This window comes from Mirounga angustirostris, unplaced genomic scaffold, assembly GCF_029215605.1.
Source record: "Mirounga angustirostris isolate CCGP_5_RB_7025 unplaced genomic scaffold, mMirAng1.0.hap1 SCAF_2, whole genome shotgun sequence".
NCBI classification, from domain to species: domain Eukaryota; kingdom Metazoa; phylum Chordata; class Mammalia; order Carnivora; family Phocidae; genus Mirounga; species Mirounga angustirostris.
The window spans coordinates 153011941-153036388 of record NW_026991710.1 but is presented as its reverse complement, the minus strand read 5'-3'; the positions used below and the strand labels follow the sequence as shown (position 1 = coordinate 153036388).

The 24448-nt window shown below is 37.9% G+C and overlaps 1 protein-coding gene across 1 annotated transcript in view; it reads right to left on the bottom strand.

Annotated features, from left to right (window-relative positions):
- Positions 1-24448, bottom strand: part of FBXO16 (F-box protein 16) — a 53540-nt gene that overhangs the window by 12815 nt on the left and 16277 nt on the right. Inside the window, exons 4-7 of the mRNA XM_045879340.3 lie at positions 15888-16094; positions 11603-11767; positions 6834-7066; positions 328-430 (exon numbers count right to left, since the gene is read on the bottom strand). Of these exons, the coding sequence (XP_045735296.1) occupies positions 328-430; positions 6834-7066; positions 11603-11767; positions 15888-16094 (708 nt within the window). The remainder of the gene's footprint in view (positions 1-327; positions 431-6833; positions 7067-11602; positions 11768-15887; positions 16095-24448) is intronic.

Here is a 24448-nt window from a genome sequence, read left to right as displayed (position 1 = left end):
AGTACTGATATTATAGTGTTGTGTGGTGACAGATGGGAGCTACACTTGTGGTGAGCACAGCATAACGTCTAGAAATGTGGAATCATGATGTTGTACACCTGAAATTAACGTAACACTGTGTGTCAACTATACTTAAATAAAAAAAAATTTTTTTTAAATAAAGGCTGCCTTCAAGGTCACACAGCTTGTCCATCAGAGACCAGAATTTAAACCACCACTTGATGATTCTGATTAAAAAAAAAAAAAATTTCATTTCACAAATAGGATTAGCGATCTAGCAATTTTCATAAACGTTACGGTGCAGAAGCTTTTATAAGCAATACTTACCAGTGACTGTGTTTTCCTTAGCTTAGATCTGTCCTGCAATTTATTTTTCTTATCATGTGATTGTCGACTGAAATCTGGGTTCATTTCATGTCTTTTCCTCCTTCTGTAAATTAGAAATCGTTGGAACATTACAAACAATCATTTTAAATTTGCATAGCTATTTGTCTGTTGGACTTGGTTGTTCCTGTGATTTTAAATGATTGTTTTCACTCAACTGGAAATGAGCCAAATGTAGATCACTAGAGAACTGGCTAAATCAACTCCGGCCCATCCACACAGTGCAGCACTACGAGCTGTAAAAAGGAAAGCTGGGTATTATTACATCCAACTGGGGGGTGATCTCCAGGATATTATTGTTATATGAAAAAAAGAAAGGTGAATAAAATGGTATGTGTTGTGTGCTACCATTTATTTCAGAAACAGATGTGTGTGTTTGCTTAAAATTTTGTTAAATGGAAGGACTATACCATAACATCTTGAAAAACGGTTACCTATGAGTAGGCTTCACATTGCGACCCAATCAAGAACAAAGAACAGTACGGAGGGGTGGGAGCAGAAGCTAGAATTCTCCAAATACACTTTGCTTTATATATTTGACTTTGGAACCTGCTCAATTTTTCTCAAAATTATAAAATAAGACAAAGGAAGAAAATCCCTAAAATCTAAGAACAAAATGAAAGAAACAATCTTGTCTCTGAAGCTGGTGGTATTACTACACATGGAGGGATTATCTCATGGGACTTTAAACACAGTAATTTGTCTGAATATCCTTAGTAGAATCTATCCTTAAGGACAAAAACACAGGCAAAGAAATCTTAAGCCGTTTTTAGTAATCCTATTGTTTGAATTAGTATTAGTATTTATTTTCTAAAACTATCATATATAGTTGGATAAAGTAGGGATCAGCAAACTATATAGCCCAGAGGCCGAGTTGGCCCAATTGTCTTTGTAAATAAAGCTAAACTGGGACATCGTCATGAGTATTGTTTGCTTATTGTCTTTGACTATTTTCAGGCTACAATGGGAGAGTTGAGCAGTTGCGACAGAGACATGTCCTGTAAAGCCTAACGTATTTTTGTCTGGTGTTCTCCAAAAAAGTTTGCCTGTAGTAATGGATCTAGGCCATGGTCCTCAATAGCCACTAACATCACAAAAAAGGGAGACAACCAGAAATCACGTGCCTCGTGATGGAAGTACATGATCTGATATACTCAAGCCTCTGGATTGGACCACCAGTATGGCCAAGTACAGGAGACAGAGAACATGTTAGGCTGCATGTTGGGAGTGCAATCAGCAAAATTCAGAATGTGAGAAGCTCTACAGGATAAATGACCTGATTTTTTTTTTTTTTTAAGATTTTATTTATTTATTTTGAGAGAGAGAGAATGAGAGAGAACACATGAGAGAGGATAGGGTCAGAGGGCAAAGCAGACTCCCTGCCGAGCAGGGAGCCCGATGCGGGACTCGATCCCGGGACTCCAGGATCATGACCTGAGCCGAAGGCAGTCGCTTAACCAACTGAGCCACCCAGGCGCCCATGACCTGATTTCTATAACAAACAAATTGCAAGGGGGAAAAAAAAAGGACAGAGGCCTCTACCATAACATCTTGAAAAACGGTTACCTATGAGTAGGCTTCACATTGCAACCCAATCAAGAACAAAGAACAGTATGGAGGGGTAGGAGCAGAAGCTAGAATTCTCCAAATACACTTTGCTTTATATATTTGACTTTGGCCTATAGATCCAAAAAATACTTTTTTAAAAAAGATTTTATGTATTTATTTGATAGAGAGAGCACAGCAGGAGGGAGAGGGAGAAGCAGACTCCACACTGAGTAGGGAGCCTGATGCAGGACTCCATCCCATGACCCCGGATCATGACCTGAGCGGAAGGCAGATGATCAACCGACTGAGCCACCCAGGCACCTCTAGATCCAAAAAAGACTTAAGTGACACATGGACTAAATACAACCCGCCCTGACCTTGTTTGGAACTTGATTAAATAAACCAAATGTTTAAAAATATCATTTATGAGACGTTCAAAGATACCTCAAAACTGACTTGATATTTGATTGATTATATTATGAAATCATCCATTGATTTAGATGTGATATATATATCATACTATGATTCTTAGAAAGCGTTTATCTTTTAAGGATAGGCATTGATTGAAATATGTATGAATGAAATAATATGACATTTATATTTGTCTCCCAAGTGACTTGGGGGAAGGCCAGAGTGGGTGAGGGATAAGTTAATGAGTTCAAAACCGTTAATGCTAGCTGATGGTTACAAGCAGTTGTATTCTCTCTACTCTTATATATTTGAATTTCCACTATAAAAACTTTATTTATTTGTTTGTTTAAAGATTTTATTTATTTTGAGAGACAGAGAAAGCAAGAGAGTGAGCGAGAGCAGGGGGAAGGGCAGGGGGAGAGAGAGAATCTTAAGCTGACTCAATGCTGAGCCCAGAGCCCGATGCGGAAACCATGACCCAAGCCAAAATAAAGAGTCAGAATGCTTAACCAACTGAGTCACCAGACACCCCATAAAAAATTTTATTTAAAAAGATCAGCTTTCCTGGGGCGCCTGGGTGGCTCAGTCGTTAAGCGTCTGCCTTTGGCTCAGGTCATGATCCCAGGGTCCTGGGATCGAGCCCCGCATCAGGCTCCCTGCTCCGCGGGAGGCCTGCTTCTCCCTCTCCCTCTCCCCCTGCTTGTGTTCCCTCTCTCGCTGTGTCTCTCTCTGTCAAATAAATAAATAAAATCTTTAAAAAAAAAAAGATCAGCTTTCCCAAATATTTCTTATTGCTTAATTTGTAAAAATTTCCCCCAACTTTTAATTAAGAAGTTTCAACATACAAAACAGTTGAAAGAATAGCACAGGGCGCCTGGGTGGCTCAGTCATTAAGCATCTGCCTTTGGCTCAGGTCAGGTCATGATCCCAGAGTCCTGGGATCAAACCCCGCATCAGGCTCCCCTGCTCAGTGGGAAGCCTGCTTCTCCCTCTCCCACTCCCCCTGCTTGTGTTCCCTCTCTCGCTGTCTCTGTCAAATAAATAAACAAAATCTTTAAAAAAAAAAAAGAAAGAAAGAATAGCACAGTGATTACCCATAAACTCTCCAACTAGATTCAACAATTAGTAACATTTTGCTATTTTTGCTTTCTCACTATATATACATAGATACATATATATACATGCACATGCCACATATATATGTATATATGTATTTTTGCCACACCATAGGAAAATAAATTGCAGACACTTCACCCCTAAATACTTCAACACTCATCTCCTAAGATAAAGACATTTGCCTCCCTAACCACATTAGTATCATCATACTTTGGAAAATGAATGGTAGTTCTTTAATATCATTTAATATTCAGGTCATATTCAAATTTCTGCAATTGTCCCAAGAATGCCTTCTATAGTCTTCTTTTAAAAATCAGAATCCTATCTAGATTCACACTGCATTTGGTTGTTATGTCTCTTATGTCTAGAATATTTTCCCCACTTCTTTTTTTCCCCCATGGCACTGACTCTTTGAAGAGTCCAAGCATCTGGTCTATCTTGGTGAATGTAGCACATGCACTTAAAAAAATGTGTTTGTGGAATTGTCTATTTATCTCTTTAAAGCTGTCAATTTTTGTCTTATGTATTTTGAGGCTTTGTAATTAGGTACATATGCATTTGTAATTTTTATATCTCTCTGCTTAGTTAATCCCTGTATCATTATGAAGTGTCCCTCTTTATCTTTGGTAATACTCTTTGTCTTGATGTCTGTTTTATTTGAAATTAATGGTCATTCTAGCCTCCTCATGTTTTTTCTTTGCATGGTACATCTTTTTCCATCACTTCATTTTTAAATCTATTTGTGTCTTTAAATTTAAGGTGTATCTCTTGTAAAAAGTGTACATTTGGGTTTTGCCTTCTTACCCATTCTGATAATCTCTACCTTTTGATTGGGTGTTCAGTACATTAACATTTAATGTAATTATTGCCTTTCACAAACAGTATTTGAGGTCACAGAAAACTCAAGACATTATCACTTTATCTCGTGTTAATGTACTATTCATATGCCTGGGTATCTAAGTTTGCCTCTTTCTTATTTACCACCATAGTTCAGACCAAGGCCACATACAAATTCTTAAATACTATCTTCAGGGATACATTGATCAATACATAGTCAATACATTCACGATGAGTCAAAATTCAAGAGTTCAAAAGGATGTACAGTGAAATTTGTCTATCTATCCTTGTCTCTAACTTGCCATTCTCCTCCTTGAAGGCAAACGATACATATCAGTTTCTTGTGTGTATTCCAGAGATATTTTATGTATAGATATTTTATGAATATATATATATATTTTCTTCTCCACCTATTTTAATATAAATGGTAGTATTTCTTTTCTGCTCTGTTTTGTACCTTGTTTTTTTTCTGCCCAGTATCTTCTAAATTATAAGCAAACTAATTAGACTTTTTCTGATACAACCAGATGAATTTAAAGTTCATGAAGGGGCGCCTGGGTGGTTCAGTGGGTTAAGTGTCTGCCTTCGGCTCAGGTCATGGTCCCAGGGTCCTGGGATCGAGCCCCACATCGGGCTCCCTGCTCTGCGGGGAAGCCTGCTTCTCCCTCTCCCACTCCCCCTGCTTGTGTTCCCTCTCTCACTGTCTCTCTCTCTGTCAAATAAATAAATAAAATCTTAAAAAAAAAAAAAGTTCATGAATTGAAAGGCTACACTTCTCTCAAAATCAGTTAGTGAGTATTGCAAAGTTGGTCAGTCGTGATATAAAAATGAGTAAGGCATGGTCTGCACCCTCCAAGAGCTTGAGTCTTGCCTAATGAGGGATATCACTCTCATCTCACCTCCGAAGGGACTCCAATAGTCCCAAAGATACACATGTAATCTCAATGTCCCCAAGTCATCAGACTTTCTGGGATGACCCTTTCTTTTATTAGCCAAATCATATAATTTAAGAAACCATCCTACAAAAGAAGTGCTTACTTACTATATGTCAGGTACTATCATAATCATGTCACATACATGAGGATTACTCCACAGGGATCGTGTGAGTTAGGTGTTACCATTATTGCCATTTTATAGGTGCAGAAACCAAGGCACAGAGAAGTTAAGGAACTCCCCAGGATCACAAAACTAGAAGTGTGGGAGTCTGGATTTGAACCCACACAGTATGGCTCCCCCTCTTAGGCTGCCTTGATGTTAATCTGTTGAAATATATTCTGAAAACATGGCAGATATATTAAAACATTTTAAAACCTTTCAAAATTTGTTTCCTTTATTTCTCGTTTATCCTGTACATGCGCATACATATGTGGATTAACAGGTACATATGTGTATACAGATGCACATGTATATTTTTTTACTTTCTCTTCTTTCTGTACTATGGGTGGCATACTGTAGGTGCTCCCTTGACATTTGCTTTTCTCACTTAACAACTTACCCTTTCACTCCTTACCAGTTCATAGAGTTCGTCCTCATTTTTATAGTTGCCTAATACTCCATCGTGTGAATGCACCATACATAGTTTATTTAACAGATACTCTCCATGTAGGAAAATTTAAGTTATTCCCAATATTTTAAAGTCATAAATGAGGGATGCCTGGGTGGCTCAGTCAGTTAAGTGTCTTTTGCTCAGGTCATGATCCCGGGGTCCTGGAATCGAGCCCTGCGTCAGGCTCCCTGCTCAGTGGGGAGTCTGCCTCTCCCTCTCCCTCTGCCCCTCCTCCCTGCTGTGTTCTCTCTCTCTCAAATAAATAAATAAATAAATAATCTTTTTAAAAAAATATTTTATTTTTTGAGAGAGAGAGCACGCACGCACACACAAACACACAAGCAAGGGGGAGGGGTAGAGGGAGAAGCAGACTCCCCTCTGAGCAGGGAGCCCAACGTAGAGTTTGATCCCAGGACCCTGAGATCAGGACCTGAGCCAAAGGCAGCCACTGAACCAACTGAGCCACCCAGGCATCCCTGCAGATTTGTTTTAATGATGAAATGGGTTAGCAATTTTGAGATTACTTTCAGAATTTGTAAGTAAATATATACTGTTTATATATATGTGCATATTATATAGTATACAATTTTTATACAAGTTATATATGTACATATATAGTTTTGATTATATATTATATGTACATATATAATTTGTATAAATAAACATGAGAGCCAGGTTTCTCCTTGTCAGAGAAGGGAGGTGCAGATATGAAAAACGAAAAGACCAGAATGAACTCTATGGTGCTAGATTGAAATTTGAAGTATTAAATATTAAAAGAAGCTGTAATGTTAAATCACGGTAGCTACAAAATGCAAACAAATCCTGATGAACAGGGTAAATTTACCAATAATGTTTCATTTACTTTTCAATGACTTTTTGCTTCTATGTATTGAAAAGCATTTGTATTTCACAAGAAATGCTTTTTTCCTCTTTTCATATACTTAAGTGCCAGCAAATTGTTTCTAACAAAGAAGAGCATGGAATTTCTCACCCTTGCCAGATTTGCTCAATGGGGTCACAGTTGTCCAGGTAATTAAAGCGAATGATATCAGTTGGATGCTTGTCAGAAGATCTCCAGGGTGGGAGTTCTTTCTCCCCTGGGTGGGTTTTCTTTCTCAAAGAGGAAGAGGACCTGAAAGCTGATGCAGGGGACTGCTTTTCCTCTGCAGAACTGCTTGTAACTGGTTGAACGTTGGCAACAGCAAACCCATCTTTTGGAGGTGTCTGGAAGAAGAAAATTAATTATTTCTGTTCTTAAAACATCATAATAATTGCAACAATAAAAAATCATCATACCACCACCATCATCATCATCATCAACATCATCATCACAACTGCAATGATCATGGTGACAATTATAGCAGCCACCACCCCTGGAGTCCTTGTATGTGACAAGTACTATCTCAGGAAGTTTTCATGCATTATTTTATTTAACCTTCATAATAACTCTAAAAGGTAATAGTTACTACCCCATTTTACAGAAGAGGAAACTGAAGATGGAATAAGCCAATGAACTTGCCCACTACTACCTAAGTGGTAAGACAGAGGGTCAGAATGTGAATCTAGTACTGTTTTGCTTCAAGTCCTTGTACTAACCCTCTCTCCTGGACTGCCACCACGCCTACCACATCATTGTATAAGTTTTCCACAATTGCAGTTAATTGACTCATAAAAACGTACACATTTCAAAAAATAGTACTCCAGGCTTAATTATCTGTAGCACGTAGGGACAACTCTGAGTTATACAGAGGTAGACTGTAGATTTTATCAGTTATCAAAATCTTAACTGCTCTCAAAGAATACTTTTGCTTTAATTTCCCAAATGGAAAGTCTATTTTTGTGTGTGAAATTCATAAGGTTTTTATGTGGTTGTAACCTAAGGGAAGTGGTAATGGTATGTTGAGAAGCCATTAAAGGCTTAATTTTTGTTCTTTAAGAGATTAGGGAAGCTTTGCGTGGTAAATTGGTTTGCTTGAATTGTTTGTGATAATTAAGAAATTCCCCCATCCCTTCAAGCAGGATCAGTTTCTTATCCGTTTCAACTGTTCTTTGTATATATTTCCGTTGTAATTATGTGTTTGTCTATGTCCTAGGCCACTAGACTCAGCTCCTTGAAAGCAGGGTTAGGATCATTATAACTCAGCACCTAGCACAAAACAGTATTTAATAAATATTTACTAATTTAATAAATGATTGTAGTTTAGTAAATTAAGATGACATTTTATTTTATATAATTCATAGCTCATTATTGGTTTGGTATTCAGTATTTTGTTCAGGTCTCATTTAGCATGGACATTCCTTTCCATTTCTCTGAGCTTATATTGAACAAAAGCTGTTTTTGCTGAAGAAGGCTTAGTTTGATACTACTGGGAATAAATAATACATGATAAAAAGTTTCAGGGGGAAAAATTTAGGCATAAGTGCTAGTAATTATATATAAATAAACATTATCCATTCTGAAAAAAAAAACGGTTGACATTAACAAAAGAGGATATAATGAAAACTGATTTTTCTGTATTAAGTAAACAAAATTTTTGTTTGATTCACCTAAAGTCTTTGAGAATTTTTAAAATCATGATGTTGAACTTTTGTTAAATGCTTTTGTCTGCATATACTGAAATGATCATACATCTTTTCTCTTTTATTCTGTGAATTACATTGGTTAATTTTTTAATATTATGCCAACCTTACTCTCCATGGATACTTCCTACTTGGTCATCATGTATTATTCTTTCTTTGTATAGAACTTGATTTAATATGTTAATATTTTTAAAGGATTTTTATGTCTACGTTCATGAAGGATATTAATCTGTGATTTTGTTTTGTTTTCTTGTAAAGGCCCCATCTGGTTTTGGAATAAAGGTAATGAGTTGGGAAGCATTCCCTTGTCTTCCATTTTATGAAAAAGTTTATGTAGAATTGATATTTCTTCCTTAAATGTGTGATAGAATTCACCAGTGAAGGTATCTGGGTCTGGAGTTTTGTGGAAAATTATGAATTTGATTTTTAAGTTGATAAAGATTTATTCATGTTTCCTATTTCCTAGCGAGACTGTTTTGTAATCTGTATTTTCGAGAATTGTCCATCTCATCCAGGTGGTTGAATTTAGTGACATGGACTTGTTCATAATATTCTCTCATTATCCTTCTCATGTTTACAGGATCTGTAGTGATGCCCCCTCTTTCATTTCTGTTACTAGTAATTTATGTTTTCTTTTTTTTCCTGCATTGGCCTACCTAGAAACTTAGGAATTTTATTTACGTTTTTGAAGAAGCAGCTTTGGTTTCACTGATTTTCTCCATTGTTTGTTCTAATTTCATTGATCTTAGCTCTCTATTACTTCTTCTTTCTATCCACTTTGGGTTCAACTTACTCCTCTTTTTCTAGATGAAGACTTTTTGAAATTATGCTGTTTGGAGTAGATATAGCATAGCCTGACAGACAGGTATAAAGATCATTCTAGTCCAGTGCTCTCATTTTAAGGTTGGGGAAACTAAAATTAGCCACAACCATTTGCTCATAAAATGCTTTCAAAAGCTCTGCTGGAGCACCTGCCAGGTACAGGGTGTTGAAGGAAAGGGAACCAGGGAAGGTGCTTGAGTAAAGGTAAATTATGCTCTAATCCAGTGGCTGCCTACATTCACCATCACTGGAGCAACCTCACACGGAATTACCCAAATTACTCAAGTATGCACAGGGCTGACAGTTGACTTTTTAACCTTAGTCACATGACTTTATTAACCTTAGTCACATGACTCCTTAGTCTTTCTGACTTAGGTCTATTTATTAAACAGAAAAACTAACTTTCAATGTAACAAAGTGTTCCCTAAAGAAATTTAATACTAAGCAAAGAGGGGGCAATTTTCTTGCATCAGAATGAATCATCATTTTAAAATATAGTTATGCACATTTTATAGAAAAGAATTATGGCTGAAGACAAAGCTTTCAAGCGTTTTTTTTTTTTTTTTTTTTAAGATTTTATTTATTTGACAGAGAGAGATATAGCGAGAGAGGGAACACAAGCAGGGGGAGTGGGAGAGGGAGAAGCAGGCTTCCCCGCAGAGCAGGGAGCCCAATGCGGGGCTCAATCCCAGGACCCCGGGATCATGACCTGAGCCGAAGGCAGATGCTTAACGACTGAGCCACCCAGGCGCCCCTCAAGCGGTTTTATAAATAATACTCAAAGCCTCTTTTCCCTGCACAAGTTGGTTAATCACTTTTCTCTTCTCTGCCCCAGAATGGCCCAAGCTTCAGCTATTGAATGCCATTCCCTGCCCCTAACTGAAAATGAGAGTCAAGAAAAGCCTTATCAAATCTCGAAAAGAAATCATAGCTATGGCAATTTTTAAAATAACTTTCTCCATCACTGCAGTTTAAGTTTCCCTTTTAAAAGACATCCTCATGGAGCACACCAATTACTGAAATCAGAAAGGCTAGTTTTATCATTGCAATTGTAACAGTATTAATTATGCATAGTTTATTACTGTACTAAATGTAGATGGATTCTACTTTAAAACAATAAAACTGAACCTAAATGAACAAGCTAGGAGTTGACTATTCATCTTTCAAAAGGATTCTTCATTTTTAAAAGGATTCACTGCAATTTTTTCATAGAATATGATACCCCTGTGGTTTTAAAAATCATTAAAAATTTTTAATTTACACATAATTTTTCAGGAACTCATTTATTGTACAAAACGATGCATAGCTCTGCATGTATATAGATCATACCATAAAGAAAAGGCTCATAAAATTTTCCCATGAGTTATCTAATTAACTGTGACTATAAGAATGAACATAAACATTGGTTATAATGCAGAGAAAACAACTAGAAAAATTACTCTTGCATTATTTACTTTTTATCATTATATGCAAATGATTTACATGCTTAGTTTTTAGATTAAAAAGAACTTTAGTATACTCATTATTCCCTCCCCAAATTATGGATTTATTGGAAAACTTTTCTTTATAAATGATATAAAAATAACCTTTAGCTCACCCGGTAGAATCAGAAAATTTGAATTAATAAAGTAGAATTTGATGACCCATTGATAGCAAATACTGCACAATACCCACAGAGTCCCAGTGTCAGAACTGCCTGGCGTGTGAGTCAGAGATCCGGAAATCCAGGAATCTGAACAGAGTGAGCAGCTCCACGGTCCTAACCTCTTGGGAAACTGCTGGTTTAAGAGTGTCTGATGAGGGTTCTCAGCTAACATGGATGTCTTGAAAAAGGCTATCGAGTTCTCAGAAAAGGAGAATTTTGAAGTAATAGTGTATTTCCTTTGCTTACATTGCTTAGTTTCTAGATTAAAAAGAACTTTAGTATACTCATTATTCCCCTCCCCAACTTCTTAGTTCTAGAATTCCTTTTTTTTTTTTTTTAAAGATTTTATTTATTTATTTGACAGAGACAAAGAGAGAGGGAACACAAGCAGGCTTCCCGTCAAGCAAGGAGCCGGATGTGGGGCTCGATCCCAGGACTCTGGGATCAGGACCTGAGCCGGAGGCAGACGCTTAACAACTGAGCCACCCAGGCGCCCCATCTTTCTTTTTTTAATTCCATTTAGCATACAGTGTGATATTAGTTTCAGGTGTACAATTTAGTGATTCAACACCTCCATACAACACCTGGTGCTCGGTGCTTGTCACAAGTACCCTCCTTAATCCCCATCACCTGTTTAACCCAATTTCCGCCCCTCTTCCGTATTCCTAAATAGCTGATATTTGTATGTTTGTTGCTTTTTGCCCCAAATTTACCTTAGGCTTGGTAACATGAAGTTCTTTTACCATTTGAATGTAGTGCTTCTTCCATATACCCTGCTCAAAGGGAGTTGGAGAGAAATTGATGTACCAGTTAAATCGTAAACATTTGAGCATCCAGAGCTGATCCAGCTCAGTTAAATTCTTCCAGTGCCAGCTCACCTGGAAAAACAATTGGAAAGGAAAAAAAAGCCCTACTCAGTCTGCATGCCCATTTTCTCTAGGTCTTCAGCTGTCACCCTAGACCTGAGATAACTCTTTCTTCCAAATCAAAGCTTAAAAAGTTACCTACCTGAAGTGCTCCCTACCCAAGCAGAAGGATTTTCTTTAAATGTTAAATCACACTTAGATTCAGAGTCAACTAATATTTATCAAGTACCTATTAACCATCCCCTGTAAGGAGGCAGGTTGCAAACGAGAGGACTGTGGCTCAGATAGATTTTGGAGCTTCCTAGAAGTTCCTGAAGTTGAAAGTTATATGAGGGTTATAGAAACTCAGATCTGCGTATTGTTTACTCCTATTTTGGTATGCTTCCATTTTCTCTCCATTCTTATGATTTTACTAAATAGAAATTTTATAAACAGAAAGCAATTACTGGTATCATATGGTATGTCCTATATAGCCTTTAAGATTCCATAAAGCATACACTACTAGCTCTGTACATGCCATTCCCCCAGGATTATGGTCAATTTCACACATCCAGCAAATGATGGTGGTGACCCTACTATGTGCAGCAGTGTTTACAATAACTTACTCCAGATTTTGAACAAGTCTTGCTGAAAACTAGGGTCAAGATCATGTATAAAGTTCAGACCACAGGTTCTGTGTCTTGGTTATAAGAGTTGCAACGATGACACCTAACCTTCCAATGCAAATTTCATCCTTGGAAAACTGGCTTCTTTTTCAACACTAATTAAATCATTAATAATTTTTGAGCACACACACACACACACACACAAAAGAAAGAAAGAAAGAAGAAAGGGCAGAACACTGTAATATACATCCATTTATCTGGCCCTCCCATTCTCCCTCATTCCATCCACCAAGTGCTGAGTTCCATTATGTTTAGCATTGTTTTCTGTGCTGAAGAGGAGACATACAGGAGAGGGGAGGGCACAATTACAAGAAATAACAGGTTCAGGAGCTGGAAGGATGAAAAAGGGTAGAGAATCTGACAGAGCCCTGCAGGCAGGAACAGAAATCACATCTACTTTGTTCAACGCAGAAATGAAACAACATCGACTTTAATCCCCATATGGTTAATTAACTCAGAATTCAGCAGAAAGGTGAGGTTTTGCAGGAAGGGGATGAGGAGAAAAGTTTCTCAATTCTCACCCTTTTCTTCATTTTTCCTTACATCTTGTTTTGACCTGGGTATTAAGTTGGTTTTGATTCCCCCAGGGTAGATCAGGCTTTTGTATGTTTTGCTTCTCGGTGTTTTTTGTTTGTTTTAAAGTAGACAGGAATGAGGAGAGTTGAAGGGTAGGTAGGAAAGGCGCCTGGGTGGCTCAGTCGTTAAGCGTCTGCCTTCAGCTTGGGTCATGATCCCGGGGTCCTGGGATCAAGCCCCGCATCGGGCTCCCTGCTCTGAGGGAAGCCTGCTTCTCCCTCTCCCACTCCCCCTGCTTATGTTCCCTCTCTCACTGTGTCTCTCTCTGTCAAATAAATGAAATCTTAAAAAAAAAAAAAAAAGGGTAGGTAGGAGCTTTCAAAATTATCAGCACCCCCCATCTTTTTAAACAGTTCAAAGGTCATCTTAGTGCAATGGTATTATTGTTTAAATCTATCTGAAGGACATCTGCCTGTGTCTTCCTCACAGGCAGGGCTGGGAACAAATGTAATGCTGAGATCTTGCAAGACTGACATATGATACACATATATGACAGGATTAGTGATTTCAAATAACATTTTCCTCCAATGATAACATTCTCATTGTGCAAAACTTGGAAAATTCCAAGAATTTTCGAGAAAAACAATACCCGTTACCCCATCAATCAGAGATGACCTTTATTAACAACCTGACAGAGTTCTTTTCTTTTTCCTAAGCATGCAGGAAACAAAATTGGGAAATTTTATATATACAATTTTAAATTGTGCTTTCTTCATTTCACATATTATAAGCATCTTTGTTCTTGGAAAACATGTTTTCTAATGGCCACACAATAATTCATCATATGGTTATATGATAGTCTCTTACTATTGGACATTTAGAATGCTATGCTCTTTTAAGGAATGTTTCATTTTTGGAATAAGTAATATATGTACATTAATACTAAATTTAAAGACCCAAAGAGACATACGGTAAAAGAGAGTCTCTCTCATCCCCATCCTCTGGTCACTGCTTCCCCTCACTGGATGTAACCACTGCTACAGCTCCTGTGTGTCATTCCAGGAACATTCTAGGCCTATATTAATAAATATGCATATATTCTTTTTTCTTTCAAAAGTGGTAGGACAGTTCTGCACCTTTGCTTTTTTCGCTGATGATCAATCTTAAAGATTGTTGCAATTTATTTATTTATTTTTAAAGATTTTATTTATTTATTTGACAGAGAGAGACATAGCAAGAGCAGGAACACAAGCAGGGGGAGTGGGAGAGGGAGAAGCAGGCTTCCCACTGAGCAGGGAGCTCGATGTGGGACCCGATCCCAGGATCCTGGGATCATGACCTGAGCCGAAGGCAGATGCTTAACGACTGAGCCACCCAGGCGCCCTGTTGCAATTTATTTAACCAGTCCCCTAATGGTGGACATTTCCAGTGTTTCCAAACTTCTGCTATTACAAACAATACTGCAGTATTCTTATACAGACAATTTTTGCATATCGAGGCACTCCAAGAAGGGGAACTGCCGGATCAAAGGGAATCTTTCTTTCTTTTTTTAAAAAATTTTATTTATTTATTTTTTTAAGGATTTTATTTATTTATTCGACAGAGAGAGAGAAAGTGCACACAAGCAGCGGGGAGGGGCAGAGGGAGAGGGAGAAGCAGGCTCCCCACTGAGCAGAAGCCTGATGTGGGGCTCAGTCCCAGGACCCTGAGATCATGACCTGACACTTAACCCACTGAGCCACCCAGGCGCCCTTAAATTGTGTATTTTCTTTTTTTTTTTTTAAAGATTTTATTTATTTGACAGAGAGAGCACAAGCAGAAGGAGAGAGAAGGAGAAGCAGGTTCCCTGCTGAGCAAGGAGCCCAATGTGGGATTCGATCCCAGGATGCTGGGATCATGACCTAGGCCGAAGGCAGCCGCTTAACCAACTGAGCCACCCAGGCGTCCCAAATTGTCTATTTTATTTTAAGGTTTCAGGGTATTATACTCACAAAGGCCTCCTTGCCTATGTTTTCTTTGAGTACTTTAATGGTTTCCCTTGATTTCATACCAATCTTTTATCCTACTAGAATCTTTTTTCAGACAGCTGCGCAATTGTCCCAAAACCATTTATTGAGTAACTCCTCTTTCTTACTGCATTCATTTTCTTAATTTTAAAGACTAAAATTATGTTACACATCTGTGAACACGTGGTAACAAGTAATTTCTGGTGTTACCAGAGTCTACGAAAATTCTCAACAAAATGGCTACCAGTTTTACCTTGTAAGGAATTGGGAGTATACTTTAATAGACCATGGATTTATTTGTAGGAAAACAACAGTCAGCCCCTTTTCCAAGGCCACTGGAAGCGAGTCTACACATTCTGAACTCTTTTAGTCTTTTTTTAAAGATTTTATTTATTTATTTGAGAGAGTGAGTGAGAGAGAGAGAGAGCGAGCATATGAACAGGGGCAGAGGGAGGAGAGGGAGGCTCCCCTGCAAGGCTCGATCCCAGGACCCTGGGATCATGACCTGAGCCGAAGGCAGACTCTTAACCGACTGAGCCACCCAGGTGCCCCCAGAACTCTTTTAGTCTTGTACTCTTTGTACATTCCCCACTAGTACCTTATTTTGAGGTTTTCTGTTTATGAATAGCCTACACTATACAATTTAGAATTGTTTTCTAGTTGTATGCTATGCAGTATAAGACTACTCTGCTGACGAACCATTTCATATATATGTTTGTCTCTCCAACCAGCAAATACCATTCTGTGGACACTAATGACGTCTTACATCATTTTACAACTACTTTTGAGCACTAAATACAGAGGCACAAAGAAGACCGGGGTTAATTCAAACTATATAGACTACACATATTGACCATCTCATCTATTTCTTGGTTTTGCATATGTGCTTTTAGAATTTTCTAGGCTATCACTACAAAACATTGTATACTGATTCTTTGCCTTTACCTGTGCACAACGACAAAGGCTTCGGGGGTCCAGGAAAGAAAAGATGTATAAAGATAACACCCTTGGAAGCTTGGTAGTAAAATCCAGAGCTTCTGCTGGAATTTTTTCTTGAAGTTTTCGACAGCAGAACTTTTGCTGTGACAGGGAGCAACGTTCTAACAGGCCTGTCAAGATTCTTCTCCGTTGAGAGTCTGTCCATTTATCAAACTGGAAAAAAGAAAGATTAAAAAAACTGTGCGGTTTCAGTCTGATACCAGAGATTCATTAGAGGAAGGGATAAGAATGGCACAGAATTGAGTTTAATATTTTATTCCTAATGAATAGCATGTATATCTTCCCCTAATTAATAAATTTGATGTTTTGCCACTTACCTGTCCTTTCTCACATTTATACATGTGAGCATGTGCAAGACGTGTGTACACTGAAGTGTACTTGACCTCAGAACTTGTAGTTACATAAGGACAGTATGTTGCGAGCTGGCCATATTCATAAACTGAGAAAATATATACTTAAAAATATAATTTCGGGGATGCCTGGGTTGCTCAGTCGGTTGGGCGTCTGCCTTTGGCTCAGGTCATGATCCCAGGGTCTTGGGATTGAGCCCTGCAGGGGAGCCTCCCTCTCCCTCTCCTTTTGCTGCTCCCTCTGCTTGTGCTCTCTCACTCTCTCTCTCCTCTGTCAAATAAATAAATAAAAATTTTAAAAATGTGTATATATATATATATATATATATATATATATATATATATATATATACTTTTTTTTTTTTTTCCCCAAGAGAAAGCACCTGGGCAGTCCCTCTCTGGCCAGAGTTTCTGTATTAGCTCCTAAGTGCCAAACTCCAGGACCAGAAACAAAGCTTTGCATTCACCATTGGAGATAAGGTATACTATGCAAATATCCCTGAGAAGGGTTAAAGTCCCACTAATGTGTAAATGATTGATTGGAGAGAATATGTCAATAGGAAGACCTGGGGGGTGGGGCGGGGGGAAGTGCCAGAGACACGAAGTAGATGCCAGAGTAATCTGGGGCATGCCAAACAAAAGCTTTGGTTACTTTACTATTTTCCCCAGAGATAACCCTAAATCAGTCCCAAGATCAATGACTGATCAAAGATAAGAATTCGAGGGCTGGCCAAAACCAAAAGAAAGGCTCTTATGGGAACACCCACCAATTGAATGAGCCACTTTACTGGAGGTCTAAACCTCTCTTTTTTTCCTTAGCCCATTTTAGAGAAGAAAAATAGGAAAGTTTAGAGCGACCTGTATTTTGTATACTATTGCATTTCACATATAGATATTTTCTATGGTTGTCATAAGCTAGTGAGAATTTTATAAGGAACTTCAGTTGTAATCATAAAATACACTGACTACCTAACAAGGCATATAAAGCATGACAAGTCAACTTCATTATAGTCATATGATGTATTTTTTTAATTGGCAAGAAGACTTCTTGATCAAAACTATTCACTATTATAGATCTATTTCATGATCCAGGAATCTCAGTTTAGAAACTATTATTCAAGGGGGGATGTAGCGAGCAAGATGGAGTCACTCATGTCAAGCAGGGACGTAAGCAGCCAAGGATGTTGCAGCTGAGACCAGATATCACTAAAACCAGCACAGATTGGCAGTACTAAGAACTGATAATCAGTAAGGCTGGAGAACCTGGAAGAACCAAGAGCTGATAATCACTAGAACCAGGAGAGTCTTGCAAAGGCCCCAGACTGATTAAACTCCTTTAAACAGAGGATTTCTGCAGCAGACTGTCAGACTCTGCAGACACTGAGCCTTCCACTTCTGACTGTACTGACCGAAGGCCTTGCCTGATTGATCTTAAACATCAGAGAGATTCTCCACTGCTTGAACATAATAAGCAGTATGAGCTGAGAGCTGACCTAGACTGGACTGAGGCCTTACCTCAATTGTGCGCTCAGGGACTGACCTCGCATTTGGTTCAGTAACTTCTTGCCCCTTGTTATAGCTTCTCTGTTGTGTGATTTTGTATGGTACTTTGTTTTGTGTGTTGTGTATGAAGCCAAGTTAAATGCACAGTAACATGTCATTGAGTTTGGAATTCTGACGTTGTGGAAAGACACAACTCATGTAGGGGCCTTGATAGTGGGCTCGTGGCAGGGAAGAAAAACCCAAAACCTCAACGTACAAATAAATGAATAAAATCTATACATGTGCGAGTGTTTCCTGATTTCTCCTCTCCCTATTTCTGCACAATTCATATTTCCAGCTCTCACAATGGGGGTTTTCTTTCCTTTTGGGATGGATTATTAGAATGAAGAGAGAAGCCAGAGCAGAATGACTTGGGCCAGGGGAAGAACCATGCCAGAGAAACCACACTGATCTATAAAATCAAGAGCCAAGTGTGAAGAGAGAAAAGCAGTTAGGTTTTTGGCTTGTTGGGAGTTTGGGGGTTCAGAATGCCATTGCCTCGACAGCAGTTAGAGACTGTGAGAGAACTGAGGAACGAAGGAAGGTATTAAAAAGAAAACCATAGTCCAAAATGGAGTCATTTATGTTAAGGGCCCCATGTTAGCAAACCAAGATTTAATACTAACCTAATTGTAGTATTATATATCCCCCAGGAATATAACCTTTAACCAGTCAACATGGAATTTCCTAGTCAGCACTAGGAAATTTACCAACAGACCCCTTCCATTGCCCTTAGGAAAGCAACCTTACCTAAAACAATGTGTTCTTTGCTAATAATTTCCATTGTTAGGTTCTCTCTACCTTTCAAAACCTGTCCTTTTCTGTAGCTCAGCAGAGCTCCTTTCTATTTACTAGATAGGATGCTACCTGATTCACAAATTGATCAACAGAGTCAATTTAGTCTTTTAAATTACTCAGTTGAATTTCTGTTATTTAACAAAGGGAGACCTGATAAATACTGTCAAGAGTTTTAAACTGGTTCTGCTGTGATTTTTCTTTGAAACACGAAATGAAAATTGGAATTCATTTTAAAATTACTTTTAGGCAGTGCTCTGTGGTTCTGTAGAAACTGAGCTACATGGGGACCCAGGACGATTACGGTTACAAAAAAATTTTCATGTGATATTATTATCACTGTAAGAAATCAGAAATAACCAAAAATGCCTATAGAGATCAGCTATGCAAACTGTAATATCTCCACATGATAAGAGAAAGTATGGCATTACAGATTGATGGTGGATTTGGGAATGAGGCTATTGGAAGTCTCACATACAGTATTCTATTATTTCTAATACTTTTTAAAAATAAATCACTAAATCCCAGTTCCACCACTAACAACTTCTCAATTTCCTCATTTATACATTAAGAATAATTATATCTAAATTGTAGGGTTGTTGTGAGGATTAAATGAAATAATATATGTATAAAATTCTTTTTTTTTTAAAGATTTTATTTATTTATTTGACAGAGAGAGACACAGTGAGAGAGGGAACACAAGCCGGGGAGGGGAAAGGGAGAAGCAGGCTTCCCACTAAGCAGGGAGCCTGATGCAGGGCTCGATCCCAGGACTCTGGGATTATGACCTTAGCCGAAGGCAGACACTTAACGGCTGAGCCACCCAGGCGCCCCGCTATATGTATAAAATTCTTAATAAGGTGCATGCCTCATTGTAGACATGGTAGCTATCATTATAAAATATCAAAGTGATGTTAAGAATAATAAATCAGTGTGAAAAGAATATATATGCAAACAATTAAATTAAATTAAAAAGCATAAGATTATCATGTCCATGCATTGGCAAGGATGGGAAGCACATTTAGAATGACTGAGGTTAGCTCATTTACTTTCATTGCTGCCCACAAAGAGAATGAGCTCAGGTTGAAGAACAGTGATTTAAAATGAATATAAAAGAACCTAGGATTATAAAATGCTTAAGAAATCTATAAAAGAAAACATTAAAACATTTTCCTCTAGAGATTAAAAAGATAATTACGTTGGTTTCTCATTTATTCCCCTGATTACCGTGGTCAAAAGGTAATTTATATCTGGCTTTGATAGGTGTTCTTTGCCTCAGGGATTTTTCCTTTCTAATTGTGTTTGTTTAGGCTAATAGAAAATGAATTTGCATTCCTTGAACTCCTACCAATTGAAGGTGGGTTGATGACTCAGAAGAATGTTTCACGGTTGGGGAAAATCCCTTTGGAATTTAAAAGGTGCTAGGAATAATCCAAAAAGTAAATAATCCGGGGAAGAGTTAACTGTCCAGGAATTCAATAATCTCCTACATCTCTCCCATCACCTTTCAAGTAAAAATACCCAAAACATAGTAGCCAGGAATCCAAGATGTGAGATTTGGGGAGGAGCTAGGACCATTCTTCCATCCTGGTATCACTTACAGTACCTCCCTTTACAGTTAGTTCCTTTTAAAAAATATTATATTATATCAATTGTATTATGCTATGTTATATCACAATTATGATATGATTATATTTTATAATTATTTTAATGCCTTTTTATAGGGCTTTCAGGACTCAATAGAACTGTGAAAATCCTATGTTTGGAGTAGTTGTTCCAAGGATTTTTACTGCAGTTGCAGGAAGTGAGGACAGTTGCTAGAGACTTCAGGTTCCACTTATCTCACTCCGACTGGCAAGGAAAAGTTCACAGCGAGTGAGGGACAAGATGAAGAGGAAGGCTTGTTATTGTCTGCTTATTGGTTATTTATCTCAATCTGGTTGAGGTGTTTTTTTTTAAGATTTTATTTATTTATTTGAGCAAGAGAGTGAGAGAGAAAGAGAGATTGAGATAACAAGTTGGGGGAGGGGCAGAGGAAGAAAGAGGCTCCCCGCTGAGCAGAGAGACAGATGCAGGACTTGATCCCAAGACCCTGGGGTCATGACCTGAGCCAAAGGCAGACACAACCGACTGAGCCACCCAGGCATCCCTCTGGTTGAATTTCTGAGTCCTATTATCAAAAACTGACTTTCACATTAAAGTATAAACATATTATTATTTAAAAGTTTCAAAAAGGTACATATAGAATTAAACATGAAAATCCTCTGTGACTGCTCTTCCCCATCCAATCTCATTCCATCCTCCAGATGGACACTATGCACAATTTGATGCACAATTTGAAGTTTGTTTGTTTGGTTTTTTTAAAGATTTTATTTATTTATTTGACAGAGAGAGACACAGCGAGAGAGGGAACACAAGCAAGGGGAGTGGGAGAGGGAGAAGCAGGCTTCCTGCGGAGCAGGGAGCCCGACGCGGGGCTCGATCCCAGGACCCTGGGATCATGACCTGAGCTGAAGGCAGACGCTTAATGACTGAGCCACCCAGGCATCCCCACAATTTACAGTTATGCATTTCTATGCATTAGCATACACATAGAGCCATCAATAAAGAAAAGGTTAAATAAATTAAAGAGTATACCCATCCTGTAGGATACTGTGCAGCAGTTTAAAAAACAAACAAAATATAGCCATAAATGACCTGATATGTAAAGAACCCAGAGCATATTGTTTTCTCATTCATTCATGGCATATTCATTTTTTTATTCATTCCTTCATCACAGCTATACCACAATCTATTTATTCAATTTATTACCGACACCATTTACAATACCAAAAAAACCCAAAACCAAAAAACAAAGCCCAACTGCAATATTCTGAAACATGCCTTTTCATGTGCTATGTGAATATTTCTCTAGTACAGATAAATAGAAGTGGAGTTACAGGTTCAAAGGACATTTGCATTTAAAACTTTAATCAATCTTGTCAAATTGTCTTTTAAAAGTCTTTACCATCGGGCACCTGGGTGGCTTCAGTTGGTTAAGCGACTGCCTTTGGCTCAGGTCGTGATCCTGGAGTCCCGGGATCGAGTCCCGCATCGGGCTCCCTGCTCAGCGGGGAGTCTGCTTCTTCCTGTGACCCTCCCCCCTCTCATGCTCTCTCTCTCATTCTCTCTCTCTCAAATAAATAAAATCTTTAAAAAATTAAAAAAAAAAAAAGTCTTTACCATCTGGAGCGCCTGGGTGGCTCAGTCATTAAGCGTCTGCCTTCGGCTCAGGTCATGATCCCGGGTTCCTGGGATCAAGCCTCACATCGGGCTCCCTGCTCCACGGGAAGCCTGCTTCTCCCTCTCCCCCTCCCCCTGCTTGTGTTCCCTCTCTTGCTGTGTCTCTCTCTGTCAAATAAATAAAATCTTTAAAAAAAAAAAAAAAGTCTTTATCATTTGACAGTCCTCCAATTGTGTTTATGCATATCCTCCTACTCTCCAATAAATCCTTACTTACATAGGATATTACCTAGCTCCTCAATTTTGTCACATAGGCAAAAGGAGCGGTTGGGAATCTCATTGTTTTAATTTGTATTTCTCTAATTTTAGTGAAACAGATCATATTTTATATGTTTATTGGCCATTTATATATTTTTGTATATTTCTCATTCTTCTGTTAGCTCCTTATTCCAGAGGGGGGTTTGTATTTTTCTTACTGATTTGTAGGAACTCTTTATAATCCTAGATATTAATCTTTACCTATCATGCAACTTGCAAAATATTTTCTCCTGCTTCTCTTTTGAATTTTAGCTCTGATTATGGTTGTTGCCAGCAAATTAAAAGTAATGCTTTCTACTTTTTTCAAATAACACTATTATTTTTTTATACTTTATTTTTTTAAGATTTTATTTATTTTATTTGACAGAGAGAGAGACAGTGAGGGGGAGTGGGAGAGGGAGAGGGAGAAGCAAGCTCTCCGCTGAGCAGGGAGCCCAAGCGGGGCTTGATCCCAGGACCCTGGGATTATGACCTGAGCTGAGGGCAGACGCTTAATTGACTGAGCCACCCAGGTGCCCCTATACTTTATTTTTAAGTAATCTCTATACCCAATGTGGGGATTGAACCCACAACCCTGAGATCAAGAGTTGCATGCTCTACCAACAGAGCCAGCTAGATGCCCCCATTATTATTTCTGTTAACAACACAGAAGGTGAGAAAAAGTTTGAGATGCTTTCTTTTCAACTAAAATATTCCTGCTGTTGTTCTGGGAGTTGTTTTTCTTAGGAGGCAATTGCCTTTTCTAACAGGGATTGAAGGGCAGAGAAGATTTAAGAGATAAGGGGTTAACTAGTAGCATGGAACTGGAAAGTAGAGGAGCTTTTCAGTTTCTCTTATTTTGTTTGTTACTGTACAGACAATCAGACAAGAACATGTGCTAATGTATAAACAAAAATGACATTCTACGGCCAAATATCTTTTGGACTACCTATCACTGGATAGATTTCATATTATATCTTACTTCACAATGTCCAGATTATTTTAAAAAATGACTTTACTTCTAATACAAGATTGAGCCTTCAACTGATACTTGATCCCTACAATGAGTAGCCCAAGTAATGCTAAGTAAAAGAAGTTATATACTTATTTCTCCTTTCTTTTCTTGGAAGTGTATTTCTTATGTTATCAACCTGTTATGGTGTTCCTGAAAATAAACAAAAAAAAATCTAAAAACTAAAATGCGGGAGTTCCTGGGTGGCTCAGTCAGTTGAGCGTCTGCCTTCAGCTCGGGTCATGATCCTGGGGTCCTGGGATCCAGCCCTGCCTGCGGCTTTCTGCTCAGCCGGCTGGGAGCTTGCTTCTCCCTCTCCCTCTGCCTGCCACTCCGCCTGCTTGTGCTTCCGCCATCTCTGTCAAATGAATAAATAAAATCTTAAAAAAATAAAAAATAATAAAAACTAAAATGGAGAGAGAAAATTAAATAAGGCAAATTGGAAATATGAATTGTTTAAACAATTCATGTGGCTTTTGTGCTGGTATATAGACTACCATATGATATAGTGAATTTAAGGAATAAATTTGTTGTGGGACAAAGAGAAAAACCAATATCATTTATTCATTTAGAAAGCATTTATTAAATGCCTCGTAGTGTTAAAGAATGTGTAAGGAGCAAGATATAGAACCATGTCTTTCCTTCTGTAAATTAGTCTATTGGAGAAGAGAGATAATTAGTAATCTTTGCAAATATATTTCTATTAGCTTTGGCAAAAGAAAAGAATAAGCAAGATCTTTACAAAGTGTAAAGACCTGGAATTTTTTACAGGATGATATAAAAAATACTTAACAGCTGTTAATGCCACCAACCAATGAAAAGTTGGTCACCCCAACTACTGGCTGAACACTGGCCTTGGTTACATTAATTAGGGGTTTCCACTGATAGTGTGTGGAATGGTAGTGTAAAAACAGTCATTCTAAATAAGTCTCTTTTTAAGTTTTTGGTAACAGATATAAAGTTAGTTTAGAAATATAAATAGGATTTGAGAAAAACTCAGCTAGATTTTAAATTTTTGATATTTTTCATTTCTTAATTTTTATCATATTTACTTTATAAATTTTTTTTAGATAATACAGTCACATGATTAAAAAAATCAAAAGGTTCCAAAGGCTATTCAGCTAAAGGAGTCCCTTCCACCCTGTCCCAGACTCACAGTTCTCCCTGGGGGAAACCAATGTTGCCCCTTTTCTTGTGCATCCTTCCAGATATACTATGTATATAATTTTTTAAAAACTTACTTAGGTAACAAATATCCTAGACTGGAGCTTATAGGCCAGCACAAAAAA